Below are 23,538 nucleotides of genomic sequence, written 5' to 3' on the forward strand. Positions count from 1 at the left end.
GTGACTCACTAGGTCCCCACTTACCGATTTTCCTTTCTATATTTATTGGAGTCGATGCTGTGCCTCCTCTCTTCTCAGCAGTACTCCCCTTCACAATTAAAACCCTTTTGTAAATTGTATTCACAGTTGGAGAATGATGGAGGAGACCACAAGGATAGCCAACACCACTATGAAGGGGCTGTTGTCATTCTGGACGCTGGTGCTCAGTATGGAAAAGTCATCGACAGGAGGGTGAGGGAGCTGTTTGTACAGTCGGAGCTCTTCCCTCTGGAAACGCCAGCGTTTGCCATCAAAGAGCAGGGATTTCGGTAGGCTTTTGTTCCTTTTTTGTGCAGGCAGGTTTCAAGGTCTTGGGATGTTGGACTGACTTTTTTGTTTGAGCCCAGTAGATGCCTCCGTGCCATACTCTGGGAGGTGTTGTTCTGAATTTGTCCGAGCACCAAAATCTTCTAAGAAATGGGACAGGGCTTACTCTTTTTTAAAAAGCAAAAGCTTATTTATTTATTTTAATTTTTAAACATGTCCTCAGTTCTTACAATGACACCTTCCATGGGCAGCTGGTGATGGAACAGATGGTGCCTTGGGCCTGGAGGCAGGAAGGTGACCTCCGAGACTCTGCTCGGTGACCCCCAAGACTCTGCTCGGTGACCCTGGGCCCGTGACTTAGCCTTTATTTGCCCCAGTTCCTCCTCTGCAAGGGGCATAATAGCAGCCTCTCCTGCTGAAGTTTGGCACACAGTAGGCACTGTATTAATACTTGTTCGCTTCTCCTTCATCTTTTCTCTAGGATTCATTGCATTTCATATGGTTTTTATGTGTCAAAGTTGAGTGGTCAGTTCTGAAACAATAAGCAATATGCCAATGAAAAAAAAAGGTAGACGGTGGCTTTGCTAGCTTTTCCTTAAAGAATATTCTTTTAAAACGAGTCTATTCTGATCTCACACAGATAAGATTTGATTACAAAATATCATAAAAGCCTCTTTAGTGTAACTCAGAAGATGAGCCTTGAGGACTTTGTAGCAAGATTCTTGAATATTCAGGTTTTGAACCCTGTTGTATCCCATGTATTTCCTCAACATTTCTCTGGTCCTGCCCCCGCCCCAGTCATTCCCAGAGGACCTTTCCATGTGATAAATAGTATTTTTTAGAAAGGAAAAGTCAGCATGTTTGATTGATACAACTGAAAAAGTCCCAAAATGTATGCAATGTGTGACCTCTGGGTCACCTGCCTCCTCAGGAGAGGGGTCTTCTCATCTCTTCTTTGCAGGCCCACTTGATGATCTTTTTAATTTTGTCCCAGTTGTGCCAGACTCACTCCTACTCTTGATTGGAATGAGAAATGGGCACCAGTAGGAGCCGGGGCCAGAGCCTGACTTCAGAAAGGCTCCATGCTGTCTGATGTGAGAGGGAGCCCTGGAAGCTGCAGGGAGCAGTTTGGGGAGGGTTGTAGGCCAGGTTGGCAGAGCTGGGCTGCATGGGGTTGAGCAATGTAACCCTGGATGTTTGTTTGTTGTTTGATTTCCAGCGCCATCATTATCTCTGGAGGTCCAAATTCTGTGTATGCAGAAGATGCTCCCTGGTTTGACCCAGCAATATTCACCATTGGCAAGCCAGTCTTGGGGATCTGCTATGGCATGCAGGTAGGTCCTCGGGCTCCAGCCAGGCCCAGAACTGGGGTGACCTGAGGTCCTTAAACACAGCACTTGGTTTAAGCAGCAAACCCTGGATCACAGCAACATGGGGAAACTTGGAGAAAACACAACTCAGTCCAGTGGCCCAGATTTTTTTTTCTATTTTCCACTTTAGAAGAGGCAAATCACAAGGAAAACAAGCCCCTGGGAGGAATTGGTTTGGAAAACGAGGTCAGCAAACTCCAGCTCCTGATGTATTTGTACAGATGCAACTCCCATCTCAGAACTGAAATTTTCACTTTGAATTCATTCACGTTTTTAAGTTCTGATTGCTTGGCTGTTTTTGTCTTATCCTGCTTTCATTTTATCCTCTCTGCTTGCAGACTTTCTCCCCCTTAGCCTATAATCCTCCCCTTTCCCAAGTTCTTGGATTTTATTTACATAAGTTTTTCAGCTCCTTTTTCTTTCTTTTTCCTCCTCTCTTTTGTCTCTTCTCTTTCCCCTCTTAATTGAGTTATTATTGCAAAATCTCTTCTTTTCCTCCAATATCTTTTAACTAATTTTTGCTGCATTTTTTCTTTTCTTTAATTTTATTTTCTTCCAATTATATGCAAAGATAATTTTCTACTGCATTTTTTTCTAAGAAGTTTGTTGTTCTTCTAATTATTCATCTTTCTGATCTTCTGAGTCATACACTTGTTTGTTCCTTCTTTATTCTCTGTGTCCCCCAAGCTTTAGAGTAGTTGGTTGTTGTCCTTTGTGCCCTAAGAGGACCAAAACAACATCACTATGTTGGGGTCAGGTTCCAGTGTGTCCAGGGCAGCTAGGTGGCACGTAGATAGAGTACTGGCCCTGGAATCAGGAGGATTCTAATCCTGCCTCAGACACTTAATAATTGCATAGTTGTATGACCTTGGGCAAGTCACTCTTAACCCCATTGCCTTAAATAAATAAAATTGTAAAAAAAAGTCTTCAGTATGTCCATTAAAGGTTCAATCCCAAAAGTCTGGTTGAATCTGGAGTGGACCTGACTCTGCATTCCTGACCCCCACTCCCCACCCCCTTTTGTGCCACTGTTGATTCTACTTTGCTTCTAGAGCACAGCATCCTCTTTGTTGAGGACTCTTCACACTAGGCAGTCCTGGACCACTGTCTCCCATGACATAGTAGAGTCCAGAGTTCTTCAGAGAGATCTTGAGAATGTCCTTGGGACCTTTGCTGTATATGAGTTCTCTAGGGTAACTAGGTGGCCCAATGGAAAGCTGAGTACCTGTTAGGCCTCCAGCTGGGTGACCTTGGCCAAGTCACTTCACCCAGTTTTCTTCAGTTTCCTCGTCTATAAAAATGATCTGGAGAAGGAAATTGTAAAAACCTTTCTAGGATCTTTGCCAAGAAAATCGCAAATTATTTTATGGAGAGTGGGACAGGGCTGTGATCAGCAGTTATGAAGCTTTGGAGTATACCTTAAGCTTTCATTTCTATTCTGTGTCTATGTGATTGCTTTTCTGGGGCCCATTCTATCCTTTTTTCCCCTGTTGTGCCTCATCTGAGAAATTTCAATTTGTGAGGAAAGCAGGGTTGCAAGAAGCATCTAGAGGGGTAGGAGTTACATGGTGCCAATTGGTCATAGGTCAACAAATACAGCAAGCACCAGCTATGAGATTGGCCCTGGGCTAAGAGCTGGGTGGGGGGAAGAGGGGGAGTACAAAAAAGTCAATCCCTGCCTATATACGAGCTTAAAAATAGAATGAGGAGCACTAAGATCTACACAAAGCAAGCTCAAAACAGAATCAGTGGAAGATAGTGACCAGAGGCCAGAAATGAAGGGGGCTTGGGGAAGTTTCTTGCAAAAGGGGAAATTTTGTTGGGGCCCTAAAGGCAGCCAGAGGGGCGGTGGCTAGGTGGCACAATGGATATAGCACCAGCCCTGGAGTCAGGAGTACCTGAGTTCAAATTCGGCCTCAGACACTTAATAATGACCTAGCTGTGTGGCCTTGGGCAAGTCACTTACCCCCATTGCCTTGCAAAAACTTAAAAAAAATAAGAACAGAGAAAATGATGACCAAATTCTTTAACTAGACACCTAAAATGAGATGAACTGGTCTATCATTTTCTGGAAAATTCATTCCAATTCTGAGGTAGGCTTTGAGCAGTATGTTCCAGGTTACTAAGACTTTACTGGGACTATTCTGCTAAAAGCAGAAACAACTGAATCCTTTTTTGCTTCTAGGTTTTATAAATATTAAGAAGGAACCACATTTTGGCTAACTGGGATTTAATTTCATCCTTTGTGGATTATGCCGATTCTTCTGGCTCTTAATCTTTGACCATTCTCTCAGTTGTTGGTGTCTATGGGAGAAGATGATGGTATTTGTTGCTTGGAAGCAGAAGAACCTCAACTAATGGGATGGAACCTAATGAGTGATGTAAAATTTCCTGTTTTACATCTGGCTTTTTCCTAGAATAGTTGTGTTGCATTCATTGATTTTTTTTTTTTTTGCCCTCCTCCCAGTTGAGCTATTTTGAATCATTCTGAGGAAAGGGCTAATTTTACAATTTTTGTAAATGGCCCAAACAGGTTTGATCACAATATGACCCGTGTGTCTTGAAACTGAACATTTCAGAAAAGAAAGCTGTTAGAAATCAGGAAGTATATAGATCGATCCCCTTAGCTCACAAACTGAAAAAAAGGAGGGGAGGACTAGAAATCAATGCTTCCCACACATGAAAGGAATACAAATGTAGTCATTGTTCTTGTGGATACAGGTTATGATAGTGGAGAGCACTGGCTTAGGAAACACTTCAATCAATTTTGTCCAGGTGACTGCAGGTTTTACTTGGATTTAATCTTGGAAATAGAAATAGAAAGATATAAATAATATATAATATATATAATATCAATAATGTACACTTTAATGTATAAAATATATAAGAATATAAGTATACAATCTTAATGATATATATTCTTTCTTTAATGCTTAAAACCTCCAATAAAAAAAGGTTTCATATACCATTCACCTTTCTTTGACATACCATAAAAATAGATCTTGATTTGATTCAACAGTAGAAAAGTAACTTCTTTACTATATTTATTTTCTTCCTGGAATTCTGGGGACCTTAAACCAACTATTTTCCAAATTGTGTCAATTGATGGAAAAGTTTTGGAGTCTTTCCTCCCTTCTGGTTCTTACAGAGAGGCATAAATATCTCCTCGTTTAAATAGCTTTTACAGTTATACATTTTCTAAGTTCACTAATGGTCCCTTGTCTAAAAAGCAAGGGTTTTTTCTTTAATAAGTGCGTCCATCTCGCAGCTCCCTGGTTGTGCAAGGCCCTCAAAGCCCATTTGTGCAGCATCATTACTTTCATGTTATAACTCATTGGTAATGTGGGTTACATTGTAGTCATAAATAAATATTAAACTGTCTGACCTTTGACAAGTCTTTTTGGTTGGGTAATGCGGCCCAGAAAAACTACAAGGTTGGATATCCATGCTTTAATAAATTTATGATCAAGCTAAAAGACTTTCAGTAGAGGAGAGTAGCTTGGTCCTATTTCATGGGGAATTTCATAGCATCTCTATTCAGAACTTTCAGTGCCATTTTTGGCACAGTAGAGGCATTTGGAGAGATCTTTGTGATTTCAGCTTTTGACATAATCAGATGTTAAAGGATCAGTTTTTGTCTTTATACTTTCACAAAGATGAACAACTGTCATAGATTTAGCTCTTTTCAGCAGTAGGGTGATCAAAGTCAATCCTAAGGGAATTGTGCTGGAATGTGTACTGTCTGAATGCAGATCTTAGAATACTATTTTCAGTTTTTAAAAATTGTTTTATGTTTTGGTTTTTTCCCCTTTTGTTCTGATTCTTCTTGCACAATGAGACTATTATGGAAATATGTTTAACATAGTTACACCTGTTTAACCTATATCAGATTACTCGCTGTCAGGGCAGGGCAGGGAAGGGAAGAAGAGAGAAAAAATGTAGAATACAAGAAACTTATCAAAAAAAGAACGTTGAAAATTTTCTTTGCATGTAATTGGAAGGAAAAAAAGATACTTCCACAGGGTACTTCAGGATAAGCAAAACATGGACAATACTTTATTGCTTATTGCTTGAAATTTCATGAAAGGGAGGAGGAATTAAGAAGGAAGGGCTCAAAACTTTTCTTTGGCCTAGTTTTTTTTACATTGCTCAGACATTGGCTTCTAAGATGTCTTCATTGATTCAGGCTTGCTCATTAATAATTAGATCATTAATTTGACTCTTGTTCATATACTAGATCTAGTCTACAAATATGACTCATCTTTGCTGGGTGTTCCCCAGGGTCCCTGAGAGAGAGCAAGCTTAACATGTCTAGGCTCCAGTTTAGTAACCATGATCATCTTTAACAAACCTGCCACAGTAGATGAACAACCTGACTTTCCCCTTGGGCTGCAGAGGCCCCAATGGTCAGAGTCATAACTGGAGTCTGACAGTAGAATTGATGGAAATCACAGTATGTTGGTAAATGAATAAAGTATGTGAGTTCACTTTTGGTCAGGAAAGTTCAGTACAGCTTGAGGGGCAAAGTAGGGAGGCCAAAGGTAATAATAACAAATAATAGCTGGCATTTATAAAGTGCTCTTTACAAGTAGTATCTTACCTGATTCTCAAGTCCTGGGAGGGTAGGGGCTAGGATTAGTTTCAGTTTCCAGATGAGGAGGAGGCAGAGCTAGGTGGCTCTGTGAATAGAGTGCTGGACCTGAATTCAAATCTTAACTTACTAGCTCTGTGACCCTGGGCAAGTCACTTCACCTCTTTGCCTTATCTGCTGAAGAAGGAAATGGAAAATCATTCCATTGTCTTTGACAAGAAAACCGTATGGATAATGTGGTTGGTCAATGGGGCCACAAAGACTTAATACGACTGAATGTCTGAACAACAATGACAGTTACATATGAGGAAACTGAGGCAGGAGACATGATTTGCCCAGGGTCATACAGCTAAATAGTGTCTGATGGAGGACTGGAACTGATTCCAGGGGCAGCACCCTTTTCCCCTGTACTACCTCACTGTCCCATAGAGGAGGTGTGGAAGAGCAGCAGATCTGGAGCAAACTGCCCCAGAGCAAAAAGAGCTGTCGGCACTGAGCCTCACGGACAACCTGCCCTTGGCAGACATCTGAAGTCTTGTCATCCAGCCTCCTGGACAGAGCTTAGAGGGTTTGCTCTTCTCTTCTAGAGAAAAAAAAGTCCAGTATTTCTTCTTGAACCAGTTGTATGGGTAGTAGATTCACCTGCTCTTGAAAGTGCCATTGGAGGGAAATGCTGCCTGTGACATGTTCCCCACCCAGGAATCTGTGTTCCCTGCTCCTCTCTCCTGATTGACAGCCTGTGCATGTAGGATCTGCGGGCTGGGCAGTGATTCTCGTATCTCATTTGTGTGAAATTTCCTAGAAGCACTTTTTTTAAAAACATTTATTTTTTTTTGAATTCTACAATTTTTTTTCCCTAATCTCGCTTCCCTCCCCCCGCCCACCCCACACAGAAGGCAGTCTCTTTACATTGTTTCCATGGTATACATTGATCTCAGTTGAATGTGATAAGAGAGAAATTATATCCTTAAGGAAGAAAAGTAAAGTATAAGAGATAGCAAAAATAACAAGTTTTGGTTTTTTTTTTAAATTAAAGGTAATAGTCTTTGGTCTTTGTTCAAACTCCATAATTCTTTCTTTGGATACAGATCCATCGTAGAGAGCTCAAAAATGTCCCTGGTTGCACTGATGGAATGTGCAAGTCCATCAAGGTTGAGCATCACTCTCATGTTGCTGTTAGGGTGTACAGTTTTCTTCTGGTTCTGCTCATCTCACTCAGCATCATTTTATGCAAATCCTTCCAGGCTTCCCTGAATTCCTATCCCTCCCGGGTTCTAATAGAACAACAGACGGACCTTGGCGATGAAACCTCACGCTCTTAGTCACATCATCTCCATATACTGGGGATCTTTGTCTTTGCCTGGTATAATTGTAATTCCCTTTTGTTTTGACAGATGATGAATAAAGTATTTGGAGGTACTGTGCACAAAAAAAATGTGCGAGAAGATGGAGTCTTCAGCATTAATGTAGACAACACCTGCTCTTTGTTCAGGTATTGGGAAAGTTTTTGACAAGAGGGAAATGGAAGACCAACAGGAGTAATAATGTGCCAAGCTCTCTTCTTGTGACCTCTGATAATAGTTATCCAGAGTTTAGGAATATTAAGTTATATTCATAATTTCAGGGCAGGGGTGGGGGTAAACTTGGAGGGGCAGTCAGGAGGAAAATCCTTACCTCCTTTAAAAGCAGAGATTTTTTTTAGCCCTTTCTTAGGGTGAAATGCACTCACCTGAGGACTGGGAATGGGGCCTGCTTTCCCCTACCTGCTTGGTGGGGAACATTAGAGTTACGAGCTGGCTGTGGACTGTAGGACTGTCCTCTTTTCTGCCTTTCTGTTTGTCCTGCCTTGGCCTGGCTTCTCTTTGTCAGACGGACAACTGAGCTGGTCAAGAGCTTCTGCTGCCTAGCACAGGGGGCAATGAAATTCTGTATTGGTTCTTCTTTTCCCAAAGCCCAGTAGCTGGTTTTTGTTCTGGCTTGGCTTTGGTTGTGTTTTTCTGGCTTCATGTTGGTGGACTCTTTAGGAGACCTGCTCTTCCTCTAGGCTGCCTTGTATCCCTTGTATCTTTTATTGTAAAATCATTCCTTTTTTTCCACCTGCATAAAGCCAGATGATGGAAGCAAGTCACGTCATGCAGGAGGGCATCATTTTATTGGCTCTTTGATTTTTTTTTTCATTTACAAAGATCTGCCCATGCTCTAAAGCTGCCAGTGCTTTGTACTTACATACTTAGCTTTGTAGTTGATGGATTTGAGTTTCTGAAATCATTGTCTTAGACATTACCCTACCTTCAGACTAAATATAATTCCATTTTCAGTCAAAGAGGAAAGGGGAATGAAAGATTTTTCTTTAAAAATATTCATTTTGAAAAACCTACCTTACCCTTGGCATCTGGGAAGGCTGCATGCTCCAGCAGAGAAAGTCTCTAGTGTGTGTGGGGGGGTCAGGTTGGTCTAGGGTGGCATCCCAGGGGATCATCCCACAGGAAAGTTCTAAATTGCCTTTGTGAAATTGGGTTCAAGCCACTGATCGTGCTGACCTTGCAGGGCTTTGTCAGGAAGGGGGGCTTTGGGAAGTTGTTTGATCAGTAGGTGACTCTCCTGAGCCTGAGGGTTGCCTCTCGCCCATTCTTCTCTGAAGGACAGGCTTAGGATGTCTCCTAAAGGCTGGAGATCTCTGAGACCGGGAGGAGGAAACCTTGACTCCTGGGCAGGTTCTGTCCCCAAGAGCACCAAAAGCCCTTAGGCCGTTTGTTTTGCTTCTCTGGCCTCAGGTACCCCTCAGATTAGGGTGGTGATGTTAGATGGATCACTCCGGTCTAAACAGTCTCTGATTCCATGTCATGTGCTCTTTTTATTGTGGGGAAAATACTGAATTTTGGTCTTGGTGCTAATTCTGTTTTAAGTTGAAGGTCCTTTTGTCATCCTGCCGCTCCTTTGGATAACAGTACCAATCAGCAGCCACGCTGTCTCCTCCCCACGCTGCTGTTCTGGGCCTCCCTTGGTTTTCAAGAACTATTTCATGAGAAGTTGTAAAGCTTAGCCGCCTCTCCACATCTCCATGCCTTACAGCAAGTTTTGCATTTGACTAATTCAAATTTTGTTTTCAGAGGTCTTCAGAAGGAAGAGATTGTGTTGCTCACACATGGAGACAGTGTCGACAAAGTAGCAGATGGATTCAAGACAGTGGCACAGTCTGGGAACATTGTGGCAGGTACAACCTTTTAAAGCACTCGGGGCTCCCATGTATTTTGCTTTACATATAGAGAGGCTGGTTGGATCCTGCTGCTCATTTTTGGAGTAATGCCAATTAAACAGCTGCTTGAAAGGAGAGAAGCCCTTCATGCTCACCAGATGGTTTCCATGTGACTGTGCGCAAGTTACTGAACCTTTCTGTGCCTCAGTTTCTGTATCTGTAAAATAAAGGGGTTGGGCTAGACCTTTCCTTCCTCCTCTAGCTTCAGTTGTAAGATCCTGTGACTTAGAGCTTCAGGTGGAGGTGTCACTGAGTTGATTTCTGGGACGCCCAGTTGACCTTTGCCCACCCAAGGCCTTGGTCCTTGAGAGTATGCACGAGGACGGAGCAGGGTGACTCTCGCCTTCCGCCACTCTAATGATGCTCATGATGGCCAGGCTGCCAGTGTGGACTGGCCGTGGCTTCCCTCTCTCTCTGCTTTGTAGACTCTCTCCAGCACTGTCATGCAAGTCCTGCCCACATACAGTGGGGACCCCCCAGGCTCCCTCAGGCCCCTTCCCTCTGTCCCGGTTCCCTTGGTGATTTTGTCAGTTTCCAGGATTCCATGAATCCTCTCTGGAGAGCCTGTTTGTCCGGCCCTAACCTCCCTGCTGACCTCTGGTCTAACACCATAGAGCTGCCTTTCTCTAACTAGAGGTGGGATCCAAAACTGAGCTCACGAGCATCCCGGACCACCCTCTTCTCTCTGGTGTTGAGGCCCCACCCCCCATCACCCAGGCTCACAAACCAGGTGTCCAGATGTCATCCTGGATACCTCCCTTGCAGTCAATGATGGAATCTTGGTTTTGCCTCCCAATACCCCTTCTCTCCTGACATCCCCCTCCCACCCTCATCTCTCATCTGGAATATTGCAGAAACTAGTGTGTGAGTGAGACGGAAGGGGGTCTGCCTTTCTTGATTCTTCTCTCCTACCTCTGTCCTCCTCAAAGTGCTTCTCAGACTCATCACTCCTATTTCATGTCTTCCCTCCAGAGTCACAGCACTCTTCCATCCTGTGCCTTTCTTCTCCTTGCTGTTTCTTTTTCTTTTTTTTTTTGCAAGGCAAATGGGGTTAAGTGGTTTGCCCAAGGCCACACAGCTAGGTAATTATTAAGTGTCTGAGGTCGGATTTGAACTCAGGTACTCCTGACTCCAGGGCCGGTTTTCTATCCACTGCGCCACCTAGCCACCCCTCCTTGCTGTTTCTTGCATAAAACAATGATGGTCTCTCTCTGCATACCCTACTCCCACCTCATCTCTGCTTCCCAGCTTCCTCAGAGCCTCAACTGAAGCCTGGCCATGGGCTCAAAGCCTTTCTTTTCCCCTTATCTTGGGGTTTTCCCCCTGAGATGCTGCTTAGCCTTGTTTGGTCTCCTTTGTACCTGAAGAGAGGTGCCCTCCTCCAGAGCAGCACCCATGTCCCTACCACACAGTGACCACTTCAGAGCTGCCAATGGTCTGACTAGCCATGAGCTGTCTTCTCTCCCTGGCCACATGATCACTTGGCTTTTTGCATCTTGTCTGTGGTCCATAAACCTTGCCTCCAGGGCCCAGCATCTGTTTTGTAGAAGGAACCTAAATAGTAGTTGAAGCAGATTGAGTCACTCTTCCTAAAGAAGACTCTTTCCTGTGGCATTTTAATTTGTATGGTTTCCATGCCATCCACTGTGTGTCTTCAAATTTAGAAAGGAATTGCAAGGGGAAAAAAGAATCTTTTTAAACAAGAGTGATTTTTAATAGCTTGTATTATGATTTCTATGAAGGTATAGCAAATGAATCTAAAAAATTATATGGAGTCCAGTTCCACCCTGAGGTCGGTCTTACGGAGAATGGGAAAGTGATCCTGAAGAACTTCCTGTACGACATTGCTGGCTGCAGCGGGACCTTCACTGTGCAGAACCGGGAGCTCCAGTGCATTCGCGAGATCAAGGAGCAAGTGGGAACATCCAAGGTTCTGGTGAGCAACTTGAGTAAGGGGGTCGGCCTAATTGACTTCTCTTTTTCATCAGATCTCAGAAAACATCTTATTTTGCACATGAAACAGTCATCCTCAACTTAATCTTTGTTATTTAGTTAGTAGTTCCAAACCTTTCTCATGTACTTTTATTATTAAAACTTTCTGAGCACACATTTCTCAATTTGTGTATTTCCTTTTATATAAGTTAAATCCCTATTAACTACTAATTTGAGCCTAGAGACAGTGAAGTTGATTGAATAAAGAAATGATGTGAGCTAGAGGAAATATGTTTATTTGGGCATCTGTGTCATCCAGGCAAGAAGTCTGTAACAAAGAGCTGAGTGTGAGAGATGGAGTGAGGGTAAGCCAGTAGAACTGCAGGCTGAGGCAAGGAGAAGTAGCCAAGATGAAGATGGAATGGGGTGGGGGGGAGGCGACCCTCAGAAGGTTTGAAGAGAATGGGAACATAACTGCTCAGCCCTTCCCCCAAAGAAATGGAGAGTGGGAGTGCAACTGACATTGACCTTTGCCTTGGGCTGCTGGGAAGTCCTTGGTTGGGGACTGGGCTCAGGCATCATGAGAGTCAGAGGGAGTTGGGGAGTAAGGATTTTGAGCTGGACTAGGCCTGGTCCCTGCTGCTGGAGGTCTTGGGTCTGTAAGGACAAGACCTGGATGGTGCTTCTGGAGGGGCCTCAAACCAGTCGTGATGGGTGATTAAGCCTAAGCCCTTCCTAGGCGATCACAGGTGGCCTTGGGGCTGTGCCAGTGTTCAGCTTCTCGTCACATGTTGGAGCCCATTCCATTTTTTCCGTGTCCTTCCTTTTTAGGTTTTACTCAGTGGTGGCGTCGACTCAACAGTTTGTACAGCTCTTTTGAATCGGGCTTTGGACCAAGATCAAGTCATTGCTGTGCATATAGATAATGGCTTTATGAGGAAGAGAGAGAGCCAGTCTGTGGAAGAAGCCCTCAAAAAGCTGGGAATTCAGGTCAAAGGTACGGCTGAAAATGACCCCTTGATCCCAAGCTGGGCCCTGTGTAGTGTAGGTGCCAAATGCTTTCTCTGTGAAGCCACGTCCCTTCCCTGAAGTCCCAAGTCTCTTCTTCCTTTGGCTAGTTATTGCCTCCCTAGCTTGTATTTAGCTCAAGTGTACAGAATTAGGGGCTCCCTGAGAGCAGGGACTTGCCCTGTCACCTCATTTTGAATGACCCCATAGTGATTGGAGCTTAATAAAGTTTTGTGGATTGAGTGTAGGATCCTCAAATTCATTTTGTCTTTCCTACTATAGCATCTTAAACAAACTCAGTTATTTTGATCAAGGTGATTGCTCTTATTGATATGCTCTTATAGCATTAGCCCTAGGGATCGTCTTCAAAACCATTGGTTGTTGTACAAAAATTATTCTTAAATGCAAAATTTGTCTTTCCTCAGTTCTAATTTAACAGTGTCACAGTTCATTTACCTTCTTACCTCTCCCTCTCATTTGTGCCAATTCTGTCATTTTTCTTCTGTTGCTTTTTTTCTTTTTTGCTTTCCTGGTACCATATTAGGACAGGAGAACCCAAGGATACGATTCCTCGGAATCATAGCAACCCTGCTTTCTGACCTTGCCAGAAGCAGATTTTTTAGTTAATTAAAGCCAGTAGTTAATGACACAGTATGTTGTCCAGGGTGGGTATAAGCGTCAGTAAGCTCCAGGTGTGTGTCAGGAGTGGTGCTTGGGGCTGGGGGCACAAAGACTGGCAGTACACATTGGGCTTGCCCTGAAGAGCCTTGGGAAGGGCTGTTGGGGAGGGGTGATCAAAGGAGAGAATCTAGAGAAAGCCTCTCTCAAATGTGAAAGTACTGGAGGAATGAATGAATGAACGAATGAATCCAGTGCAGAACAAGACAGGCCCTACCCTCCAGCAGCTTCCACTGCATCAGGGAGATGGCACCCTGGGAAGGTTTCACCCACTGGTCCCTAGGGTGACCTTAGCTGTTGAGGGGGAGAAGGCATGAATCAGTTCATTGAGAATTCTGAGATGAGAGAGTGAAAGGGAGTTCTTTCATCCCACCCAAAGACAGGGGAATGGGAGGTTCCGTGTTTTGGGGGAGGAGTGGCTGCCTCTCTGACTGGACTACAGAATCTGGGACAGAGACACGATGACTCCCTGTACTCTTGGCTTACTGCCACCATCTTTCCACCTTCCATGTGCCTGCACATGTGCTGTCGGTCAAGTTGATGAAACCGTACCAGCGCCTGACTCTTCACAGCTGAGCTCTCCCCTGGCAAGGTGGGCCTTTGATGGCTCCTGAATAGGTTCTCTGTTCACTCTTCTCCTCAGAAGTCCACAGCCTCTTCTCCGCTGAGGACCTCACTGGGAGCCCAGACTATTTGGCACCAGCTCCAGATTGAAGACGAGTCCTTGTTGCCAAGGCCAGCCCCTCTCAGTGCATTCCTGGCCTTGTCCCTTCCCTCCCAGGACAGGCCCCCCCCCCCCCCCCCCCCCAGACTTCAGGCTCTCCCTGTCTGTCGCCTCCCATTACAAACAATCTCAACTCCTCTTCCCCACACAAGACCCTCCCTTTCCCAGTTAGACTTGGGCAGTCTGCTTTCTGACCTCCGTGCTTAGCCATGGCTTCTCCCTGAAGTTCCTGCTGGGCTCACCCTTTCTCACCTCCTCCTTCTGGACCTCCCCAACTTGCTATCCTACCTCAGGCAAGTTACCAAGCTGCTTGAACCTCAGTTTCCCTATTTAAAAAAAAAACTAAAGTGATATCTCTTCTCTGATTCTCACAGGGACTATTTGAGAACTCTCTTCAGGGCACTCCTCTTTTTTTTCAGGCTTTGCCTTTTTTTTAATTCATCTCTTTCCATATTTTCTCCAAGGAGGAGGAGAAAAGGTAGAAGTGCTGTCAAGTACAAGGGGTTTCCTTCCCTAGTCTCTGAAGGCTGAGCTGGCATTTGGAGGAGAATGAGGCCCCTTCCTAGACCTGGCCTTCTTGTCCTGATAGGGCTGGAGGCTTGGGGAAATGTTTTATCTGGAAGTGTAGTGGGTTCCTCGCCATCAGTTCCTAACAACAGCATTGATCTCTTCGAGCTTATCAGAATAGCTAGATGACTACAGATGCATCTGCTTGTTCCTGTGTGTGCATATGTGTCTGCATTCACATCCATATGCACGTGGGGAAGCTTGGGAGTGGAAATGATGACACAAGACTTGATCCTTGTTATCCAAAAGATCAGCATGAGTATTTCTTGCTCTCCTGGCAAAAGACCAGTATTTGTTATGATAGATAAGTGAAAAAGTGATGATGTCTTGGGTGGGGGAGGGGTGGCAAACAGGATCAAAGATTGTCAAAGGTTGGAGGTAGGAAGAAAGGTGGCAGTCTTGGGTCTGTTCAGAGCCTAGCTTCTGCGTCCTCTTCTTTCACTGCTATAGTCTGTCCATCTTTTTTTTTTTTGTAGATGCTTTTTATTTATTTTAAATTTAAATTTATTTTTTATTAAAGATATTATTTGAGTTTTACATTTTTCCCCCCAATCTTGCTCCCCCCCCCCCCCCGAATGCATTCTGTCAGTCCTTACTTTGTTTCCATGTTGTACCTTCATCCAAATTGGGTGTGATGAAAGAGAAATCATACCCTTAAAGAGAAGTCTAAGAGATAACAAGATCAGACATAAGCTATGTGTTTTTTTTCCCCTAAATTAAAGGGAATAGTCCTTGTACTTTGTTCAAACTCCACAGCTCCTTATCTGGATACAGATGGTAACTCTCCTTTGCAGACAGCCCAAAATTGTTCCCGATTGTTGCACTGATGGAATGAGCAAGTCCTTCAAGCCCGAACATCACTCCCATGTTGCTGTTAGGGTGTACAGTGTTTTTCTGGTTCTGCTCATCTCACTCAGCATCAGTTCATGGAAATCCCTCCAGGTTTCCCTGAAATCCTGTCCCTCCTGGTTTCTAATAGAACAATAGTGTTCCATGACATACATATACCACAGTTTGCTAAGCCATTCCCCAATTGAAGGATATTTACTGGATTTCCAATTCTTTGCCACCACAAACAGGGCTGCTATAAATATTTTTGTACAAGTAATGGTTTTACCCTTTTTCCTCATCTCTTCAGGATATAGACCCAGTAGTGGTATTGCTGGGTCAAAGGATATGCACATTTTTGTTGCCCTTTGGGCAAATAGCTCTCCAGAAGGGTTGGATGAGTTCATAGCTCTACCAACAGTGTAATAGTGTCCCAGATTTCCCACAACCCTTCCAGCAATGATCATTATCCTTCCTGGTCATACTGGCCAATCTGAGATGTGTGAGGTGGTACCTCAGAGAGGCTTTAATTCACATTTCTCTAATAATTAATGATTTAGAGCATTTTTTCATATGGCTATGGATTACTTTGATCTCCTCATCTGTAAATTGCCTTTGTAAATTGCCTTTGCATATCCTTTGACCATTTGTCAATTGGGAAATGGCTTTTTGTTTTAAAAATATGACTCAGTTCTCTGTATATTTTAGAAATGAGTCCTTTGTCAGAATCATTAGTTGTAAAGATCGTTTCCCAATTTACTACATTTCTTTTGATCTTGGTTACATTGGTTTTATCTGTGCAAAAGCTTTTTTAATTTAATGTAATTGAAATCATCTAATTGGTTTTTGGTGATGTTCTCCAACTCTTCCTTAGTCATAAACTGTTCCCCTTTCCATAGATCTGACAGGTAGACTAGTCCTTGATCTTCTAATTTGCTTATAGTATTGTTTTTTATGTCTATGTCCTGTAACCATTTGGATCTTATCTTGGTAAAGGGTGTGAGGTGTTGGTCTAATCTAAGTTTCTTCCATACTAACTTCCAATTTTCCGAGTAATTTTTATCGAAGAGGGAGTTTTTATCCTGATGGCCAGACTCTTTGGGTTTATCAAACAGCAGATTACTATAATCATCTGCTTTTACACCTAGTCTATTCTACTGATCCACCACTTATCTGAGGTTACTTTGAGTGGGATTTCTCTTTCTAGCTCTTCCTGCTGTTTCTCTAATTGCTGATGCTAACATTTCTAATACAATATTGAATAGTAGTGGTGATAATGGGCACCCTTGTTTGACCCCTGATCTTATTGGGAATGCCTCTAGCCTCTCCCCCATTGAATATAATGCTTGTTGATGGTTCCAGATAGATACTGCTAATTATTTTAAGGAACAGTCCATTTATTCCTACACTCTCTAGTGTTTTTAATAGGAATGGATGCTGTATTTTGTCAAAAGCTTTTTCAGCATCTATTGATATGATCATATGATTTCTGATAGGTTTGTTGTTGATATAATTGAGTATACTAACAGTTTTCCTAATATTGAACCAACCCTGCATTCCTGGAATAAATCCTACTTGATCATAATGTATTATTCTAGTGATGACTTGTAATCGTTTTGCTAAGATTTTATTTAGGATTTTTGCATCTATATTCATCAGGCAGATAGGTCTATAATTTTCTTTCTCTGTTTTAACTCTTGCTGGTTTAGGTAACAGCACTGTATTGGTTTCATAGAAAGAGTTAGGCAGAGTTCCATCTTTCCCTATTTTTCCAAAGAGTTTATATAGGATTGGAACCAATTGTTCCTTAAATGTTTGCTAGAATTCACTTGTGAATCCATCAGGCCCTGGAGATTTTTTTTTTAGGGAGTTCAGTAATGGCTTGTTGAATTTCTTTTTCTGAGATAGGGTTGTTTAGGTATTTAATCTCTTCTTCATTTAACCTGGGCAACTTATATTTTTGTAAATATTCATCCATTTCACTTAGATTATCAAATTTATTGGCATAGAGTTGGGCAAAATAATTTCAAATTATTTAATTTCCTCCTCATTGGCGGTGAGTTCACTTTTTTCATTTATGATACTAGCAATTTGGTTTTCTTCTTTCTTTTTTATAATCAAATTGACCAGAGGTTTATCAATTTTATTGGTTTTTTGTAGTGTCAACTTTTGGTTTTATTTATTAATTCAATAGTTTTTTTGCTTTCAATTTTATTAATTTCTCCTTTAATTTTTAGAATTTCTAATTTGGTATTTAATTGGGGATTTTTGATTTGTTCTTTCTCTAATTTTTTTAGTTACATGTTTAGTTCATTGATTTCCTCTTTCTCCAATTTATTCGTATAAGCATTTAGCGCTATAATATATCCCCTGAGAATTGCTTTGAATGAATCCCATAGGTTTTGGTATGTTGTTTCATTATTATCATCATCTAGGATAAAATGGTTAATTCTTTCTATAATTTGTTTTGTGGCCCACTCAATGAGGTTATTCAGTTTCCAATTTGCTCTGGGTCTGTATCTCCTTGGCCCAGTATTGCATATGACTTTTATTGCATTGTGATCTGAAAGATGTATTCACTATTTCTGCCTCTCTGCAGTTGATCATTAGGTTTTTATGTCCTAGTACATGGTCAATTTTTGTATAAGTTCCATGTACTGCAGAGAAAAAAGTATATTCCTTTCTATCCCCATTCAGTTTCCTCCATAAGTCTACCATATCTAATTTTTCTAACAATCTATTTACCTCCCTAATTTCTTTCTTGTTTGTTTTATGATTCAATTTATCTAGATCTGATAGTGGGAGGTTGAGGTCTCCCACTAGTAGAGTTTTGCTGTCTATGTCTTCCTGTAATTCTTTCAGCTTCTCCTCTAAGAATTTGGGTGCTGTCCCACTGGGTGCATATATATTCAATATTGAAATGACTTTGTCTATGGTACTTTTTAGGAGGATAAAGTTTGCTTCCTTATCTACGCTATCTATTTTTGCTGCTGCTTTGTCTGAGATAAGGTTTGCTATCCCTGCTTTTTTTACTTCAGCTGAAGCAAAATATATTTTGCTCCAGCCTTTTACCTTTACTCTATATGTATCCCTCTGTTTCAAATGAGTTTCTTGTAAGCAGCATATTGTAGGATTCTGGTTTTTAATCCACTCTGCTATTTGCTTACGTTTTAAGGGAGAGTTCATCCCATTCACATTCAAGGTTATGATTACTAATTCTTTATTGCCCTCCATGCTATCTTCCCTCTGTTTGTATTTTCCCCCTCCCCCCCCCTTTTATCCATATTCCGCAGTCTTGTTTCTGGAAACCACTCCCTTCAGTGTGTTTGCCCTCCTATATCATGCCCTCCCCTTTCTTTCCCCTTTCCCTTTTTCCCTTTTCCCTTCCCTTCCTTTTGTTAATTCCCCTTATTTCCCCCACTCCCCTTCCCTTTCTCCGTCCCCCCTCCCCTTTTCCTCTTTCAATGCTTGAAAGGTTAGATGTTTTATAAGTTAACTGAGTATGTGTAGGTTGACTTAAGCCAAGTCTTATGAGAAGAAGATTCAGGTGTTTCTCCTCTGCTCCCTTCTTCCCCACTATTACCATAGGTTTTTTTGTACCTCTTAGTGTATTTCTTTTAAGAGCTTTGTTTCATGTGATAGATGGGGAAGAGATCAGGAGACTTTAGAACTGTGCCTGTCTTCTCTCTGCCATCTTGGCCAGAAGTCTAGTCTGTCCATCTTAAAAAGAGAAGATAGCTGTGGATTCTAGACTTTGATAATGTTGAATAGCTTTCCTATTAAGGCCTGTAGAAACACACCTCTCCCCTCTGACCCCAAGCCCATCTGTTCTCTCCCCACATTCTTCTCTCCTCTTTTGCCCATTGGACCCCTCCTTGGCCCCTGGCCACCTCCAACAAGCTCTCTGCATCTCTCTGCCCACCAGTCTCTACAGGCCTCACCTTTTTTGTGTGTCCACTCCCCCTAGCAAATAGGGCAAGGGCAGCTCCTGAGCTTGTTTTGGGATTCCTCCTCAGCCCTGGCTGAGTCTTGTACAGGTAGTCCACATGTTAACTGATGAGTTGGGTGCCATGGCAGCAACCATGCCAACAGCTCCCCTATACATGGGCCGGGCTCTGGACTGAGGGCGATAGGTTTTTATCTCCCTTGAGCCTCAACCACACTGGAAGGCAGGTGCTGAGAGGATCCCCATTCTACACTTGAGGAAACTGGGATCTGCCCTGGGGCAAACAAGCTAGTAACAGCCCAGTGCTGGGAGGAATTGAGAGCCAGTTTATGAAACCAGTATTTCAGCCCTAAGTGGGTAACTTGGAAGCAGCATCCACTGGATCAATTGGTGCTGTGCTCTGGGCACCCTGTTGCCTAGGGCTACCCTGGATTCCCAAGCCCCTGGAGAGATGAGGCAGAGCCTGGCTTTTCTGAGGCTGGGTTGAGGATGCCCTGAAATCCTTCCAGAAAGCCCTTTATTCTTGAGAGCAAAGGTGATTAATCCATGAATTGTTTGACTTGAATACTAGTAGTTCTGGAAAATGTGAAACACCCCAAGCTTATTCAGCTTTTGGTCTTTATAAAAAAGCATCTGTTTGTCACACAGTGGTGAATGCCGCTCATTCTTTCTACAACGGCACGACGACTTTACCGATATCTGAGGAAGACAGGACTCCCCGCAAAAGGATCAGCAAGACGTTAAACATGACCACAAGTCCTGAGGAAAAAAGAAAAATTATTGGAGACACCTTTGTTAAGGTACCGTTGGGATTGTATCTAAAAGGGACTGACATATGTGGATAGTAATCTTGAGCACTGATGTTTCTGTATTTCGTCCCAGTGACTCCCCATGTCTACACCTGTTCAGAGGCCCCTTGCCCAGGGCCAGCTGTCCAGACATGAGAAGGCCTGCTGGGAGGGTCAGAGGGAAGGAGGCTGTTGGAGAGGGGATTCCATAGACAATACGTATACCACCCCATCAGACTCACAGTTGGGCCTCTGCTCCCACCTCTGATGGTAGAGCTCCACTTTCTGAATCCATGTTTCGAGTATTGAGCACCAGGCACAGGATGTTTGAAATTGGGTCGTGGAGTTTTCTAACACAGCTCTGAAAAGAGGGCTTCTCAAGTCACTCTTTTTTTTCTATCTCTGTTATGAAATCTGAAGTTGCTTGTAAGTAAGGACCCTTTAGTGTGGACCCCTCCCCTAGGCTTTCATCCCTGCTTACATTAGTTGTGATTGAAATAGTAAGTCTAAGAAAGACTTAGTGATTTTTGGATGGCTAATGCTTTGCTACATGACGGGTGATCTTGGGAATTCAGGAAGTGGAGAGTGAGTTTCTGGCTCGAAGCCATATCTCCAAGACTGACTAGCTGTAGCCTTCAGTCGGGGGCCGGGGGGGGGCTTTCTCCTTGACTGGGAATATAAAGACTTTACAGAAAGGCACCTGATGGGTTCTGGGAAGGAGAGGGAGATGAGTCTGCTGAGTGTCCAGTTTGGGCAATGCTCACCAGGTGGACAGAGAGCAATGACAGGCTGCGGGCAGGGCCAATTTGTAAAGTGGTTCGGCCTTTTTAAGGCGAGGGCTTCCCCCATGACCCAGGCTGCCTCCAGTCTGTCAGGAAGCATTGATGAAGGACTGGGGTCAGACACTCTGCTAAGCACCTTTCAGTTTTAATCTGAGTTTGTAGGGGGCTGGCTTGAGAGTTCTTTCTAATTAAGAGGCCTTCGGGGCTGATGGAGCAATCCCACCTCCTGTTTTGACTCCTGTTTTCCTCCTGCTGGAGGAGGAGGAAGAGGAGGTGGCAGCCATGGCATCTTACTGGTTGAAGCCTTTGTCAGTGTTCTTAATTCTTTGGGGTTCTGTTTGATGGTTGATAGTGGGAAGAATGAGTGGTTTGAAGAATTTAGTAGGAAAGAAGAATGCTTCTCTTTTCTAGTCCAGCAGGATGGGTGGGAAGAGCATTGTGCTGCTCTTCTGTGGAGTCAGATACCCTAGGGCTGCTCTGCGGCCAGAGGATCCTCCATCTGCCTGAATCTTGTTTCCATCTTCTTGGTTACAGATAGCCAATGAAGTCATTGGAGAGATGAACCTGAAACCAGAGTTGGTTTTCCTTGCCCAGGGAACGCTCAGGCCTGATCTCATTGAAAGTGCATCTGTTGTTGCAAGTGGCAAAGCCGAAGTCATCAAGACTCATCACAATGATACGGAACTCATCAGAAAACTGAGAGAAGAGGTAAGCAGACAAGACCAGGCCATCTGATGTGTAGGAAGCACATTCTACCTGGATGAGGGTGTTTGGACTGCCTGTGTTCAGAGGGAGTTCCCACCCCTGAGGGAAGCCCAGGGGTCTGCCCTGCTTGGGAGGGTGTTGGCAGCATCCTCCTCCTCTGAGAGATGCCAGGTGCCACAAGTGGGAGAAGAGGCCTGGACTGAGAGGCAGAAAGCCTTGACTCAGGTCTCAGAAATTATGACCTCTGTGACCCCCAGTCTTCCAGGACCTTGAATGAACTAGTAATTCTAAGACCCCTTTCATTTCTAACATATGATTCTATTATTTTAGCCAACATTTGCTAATGAAATGACCACTTTGGATATAAAAAAAGGTGTTTTTTAATTCAGTTTTATTTTATTTTTAGATCCATATTTTCCCCCTCTCCTATTCATTGAGTAAGCAAGAAAAAGAAAATCCTTTATAGGTGTAATAATGTTAGTTCCCCTTTTCCCCCCCCACTCCCCCTCCCTTTCTCTGTCCCCCCACCCCTTTTCCCCTTTTTTAATACTTGAAAGGTTAGATTTTTTTTTTTTAGATTTTTTTTCAAGGCAGTGGGGTTAAGTGGCTTGCCCAAGGCCACAAGGCTAGGTAATTATTAAGTGTCTGAGGTCAGATTTGAACCCAGGTACTCCTGACTCCAAGGCCACCTAGCCGCCCTAATGTTAAGTTAACTAAGTATATGTAAGCTGACTTTAAGCCAAGTCTGAAGAGAAGAAGATTCAGGTATTTCTCATCTTCTCCCTTCTTCTCTCCCTTCTTCCCCTCTATTACCATAGGTATTTTGTACCTCTTAGTATAATGAGATTTACCCCATTCAATCCCCTCCCTTCTCCCGTCTCCTTCCTGTCCCCCTTTTTTAAGGAGGTAGTGGTTTTTAGATCATTCTGAGTCATAGAAGATTCTGAGTATCTGTCACTTCTAGCTAAAGTACATTCCATCTAAAAGAGTTAAAATTCTTGAGAGTTATTAGAGTTTTTCTCCTGAGTGGGGTTAAAGCCAGTTACATCCCATTAGGTAGCAGTCTCATGGATAGGTCATGAATGTCCATCACTGCTGGCTAGGTATGTTTTCTCTGTTAGAGTTACAATTCTTAAGATTTTTGAGAATCTTTTCCCCCATGCTTGGGTATAGCCACTTTCAACTTATTAGATAACAGTGTGTTTTTTCCTTTTACCAAACCCCCACTTTATTTTTTTTTAAACCTTTTCGTGTGTCTCTTGAACCTCCTGTTTGATGTCCAATTTTCTATTTAGCTCTGGTCTTTTCATCAGGAACTTTTGGAATTCTTCCATTTTGTTAAATGTCCATCTTTTTCCCCCAGAAGAGAAGGCTCAGCTTCGTGGGATAGTGGATTCTTGGCTGCATTCCAAGCTCCCTTGCTCTTCCAAAATATCTCATTCCAGATCCTTTGATCTCTTAATGTTGATGCATCTAGGTCCTTCATAATCCTTACTGTGGCTCCTTGATATTTAAATTGTTTCTTTCTGGCTGCTTGCAGGATTTTCTCTTTTATCTGATAGTTCTGGAATTTGGCCACAGCATTCCTTGGTGTTTCCATTTTAGGATCTTTTTCTGGAGGGGATTGGATATATTCTTTCAGTAACTACTTTGCCCTCAGGTTACATGATATCAGGGCAATTTTCCATCACTAGATCCTGTAATATTAAGCCCACGCTTTTTTTCCCTCTTCATTGTTTTTAGGAAGTCAATAATTCTCAGGTTGCCCTTCCTCGACCTATTCTCCAGGTCAATGGTTTTGCTGATGAGGTATTTTACATTTTCTTCCATTTTTTTCTATTTTTTGATTTTGTTTAACTAGCTCTTGCTGTCTCATTTGAGTCATTAGTTTCTGCAGACTCCATTCTTTTTTTTTTAGGGAGGAGTTTTCTTCATTAACCTTTTGCAACTCCTTTTCCAATTGGTCAATTCTACTTTTGAAAGAGCTTTCCATTTGACCAATTGAGGTTTTGAGAGAATTATTTTCTTTTTGCATTTCCCCTATTGAGGATCTGAGA

The 23,538-nt window shown here is 42.9% G+C and overlaps 1 protein-coding gene across 3 annotated transcripts in view; it reads left to right on the top strand.

Annotated features, from left to right (window-relative positions):
• Positions 1-23,538, top strand: part of GMPS (guanine monophosphate synthase) — a 74,639-nt gene that overhangs the window by 32,672 nt on the left and 18,429 nt on the right. For all 3 annotated transcript variants that reach the window (XM_074190795.1, XM_074190794.1, XM_074190796.1), the window contains 8 exons: positions 127-308; positions 1,526-1,640; positions 7,662-7,759; positions 9,378-9,481; positions 11,266-11,459; positions 12,287-12,452; positions 19,855-20,006; positions 21,311-21,484. In XM_074190795.1, coding sequence (XP_074046896.1) covers positions 127-308; positions 1,526-1,640; positions 7,662-7,759; positions 9,378-9,481; positions 11,266-11,459; positions 12,287-12,452; positions 19,855-20,006; positions 21,311-21,484 — 1,185 coding nt within the window. The remainder of the gene's footprint in view (positions 1-126; positions 309-1,525; positions 1,641-7,661; positions 7,760-9,377; positions 9,482-11,265; positions 11,460-12,286; positions 12,453-19,854; positions 20,007-21,310; positions 21,485-23,538) is intronic.

This window comes from Macrotis lagotis, chromosome 6, assembly GCF_037893015.1.
Source record: "Macrotis lagotis isolate mMagLag1 chromosome 6, bilby.v1.9.chrom.fasta, whole genome shotgun sequence".
NCBI classification, from domain to species: Eukaryota; Metazoa; Chordata; class Mammalia; order Peramelemorphia; family Peramelidae; genus Macrotis; species Macrotis lagotis.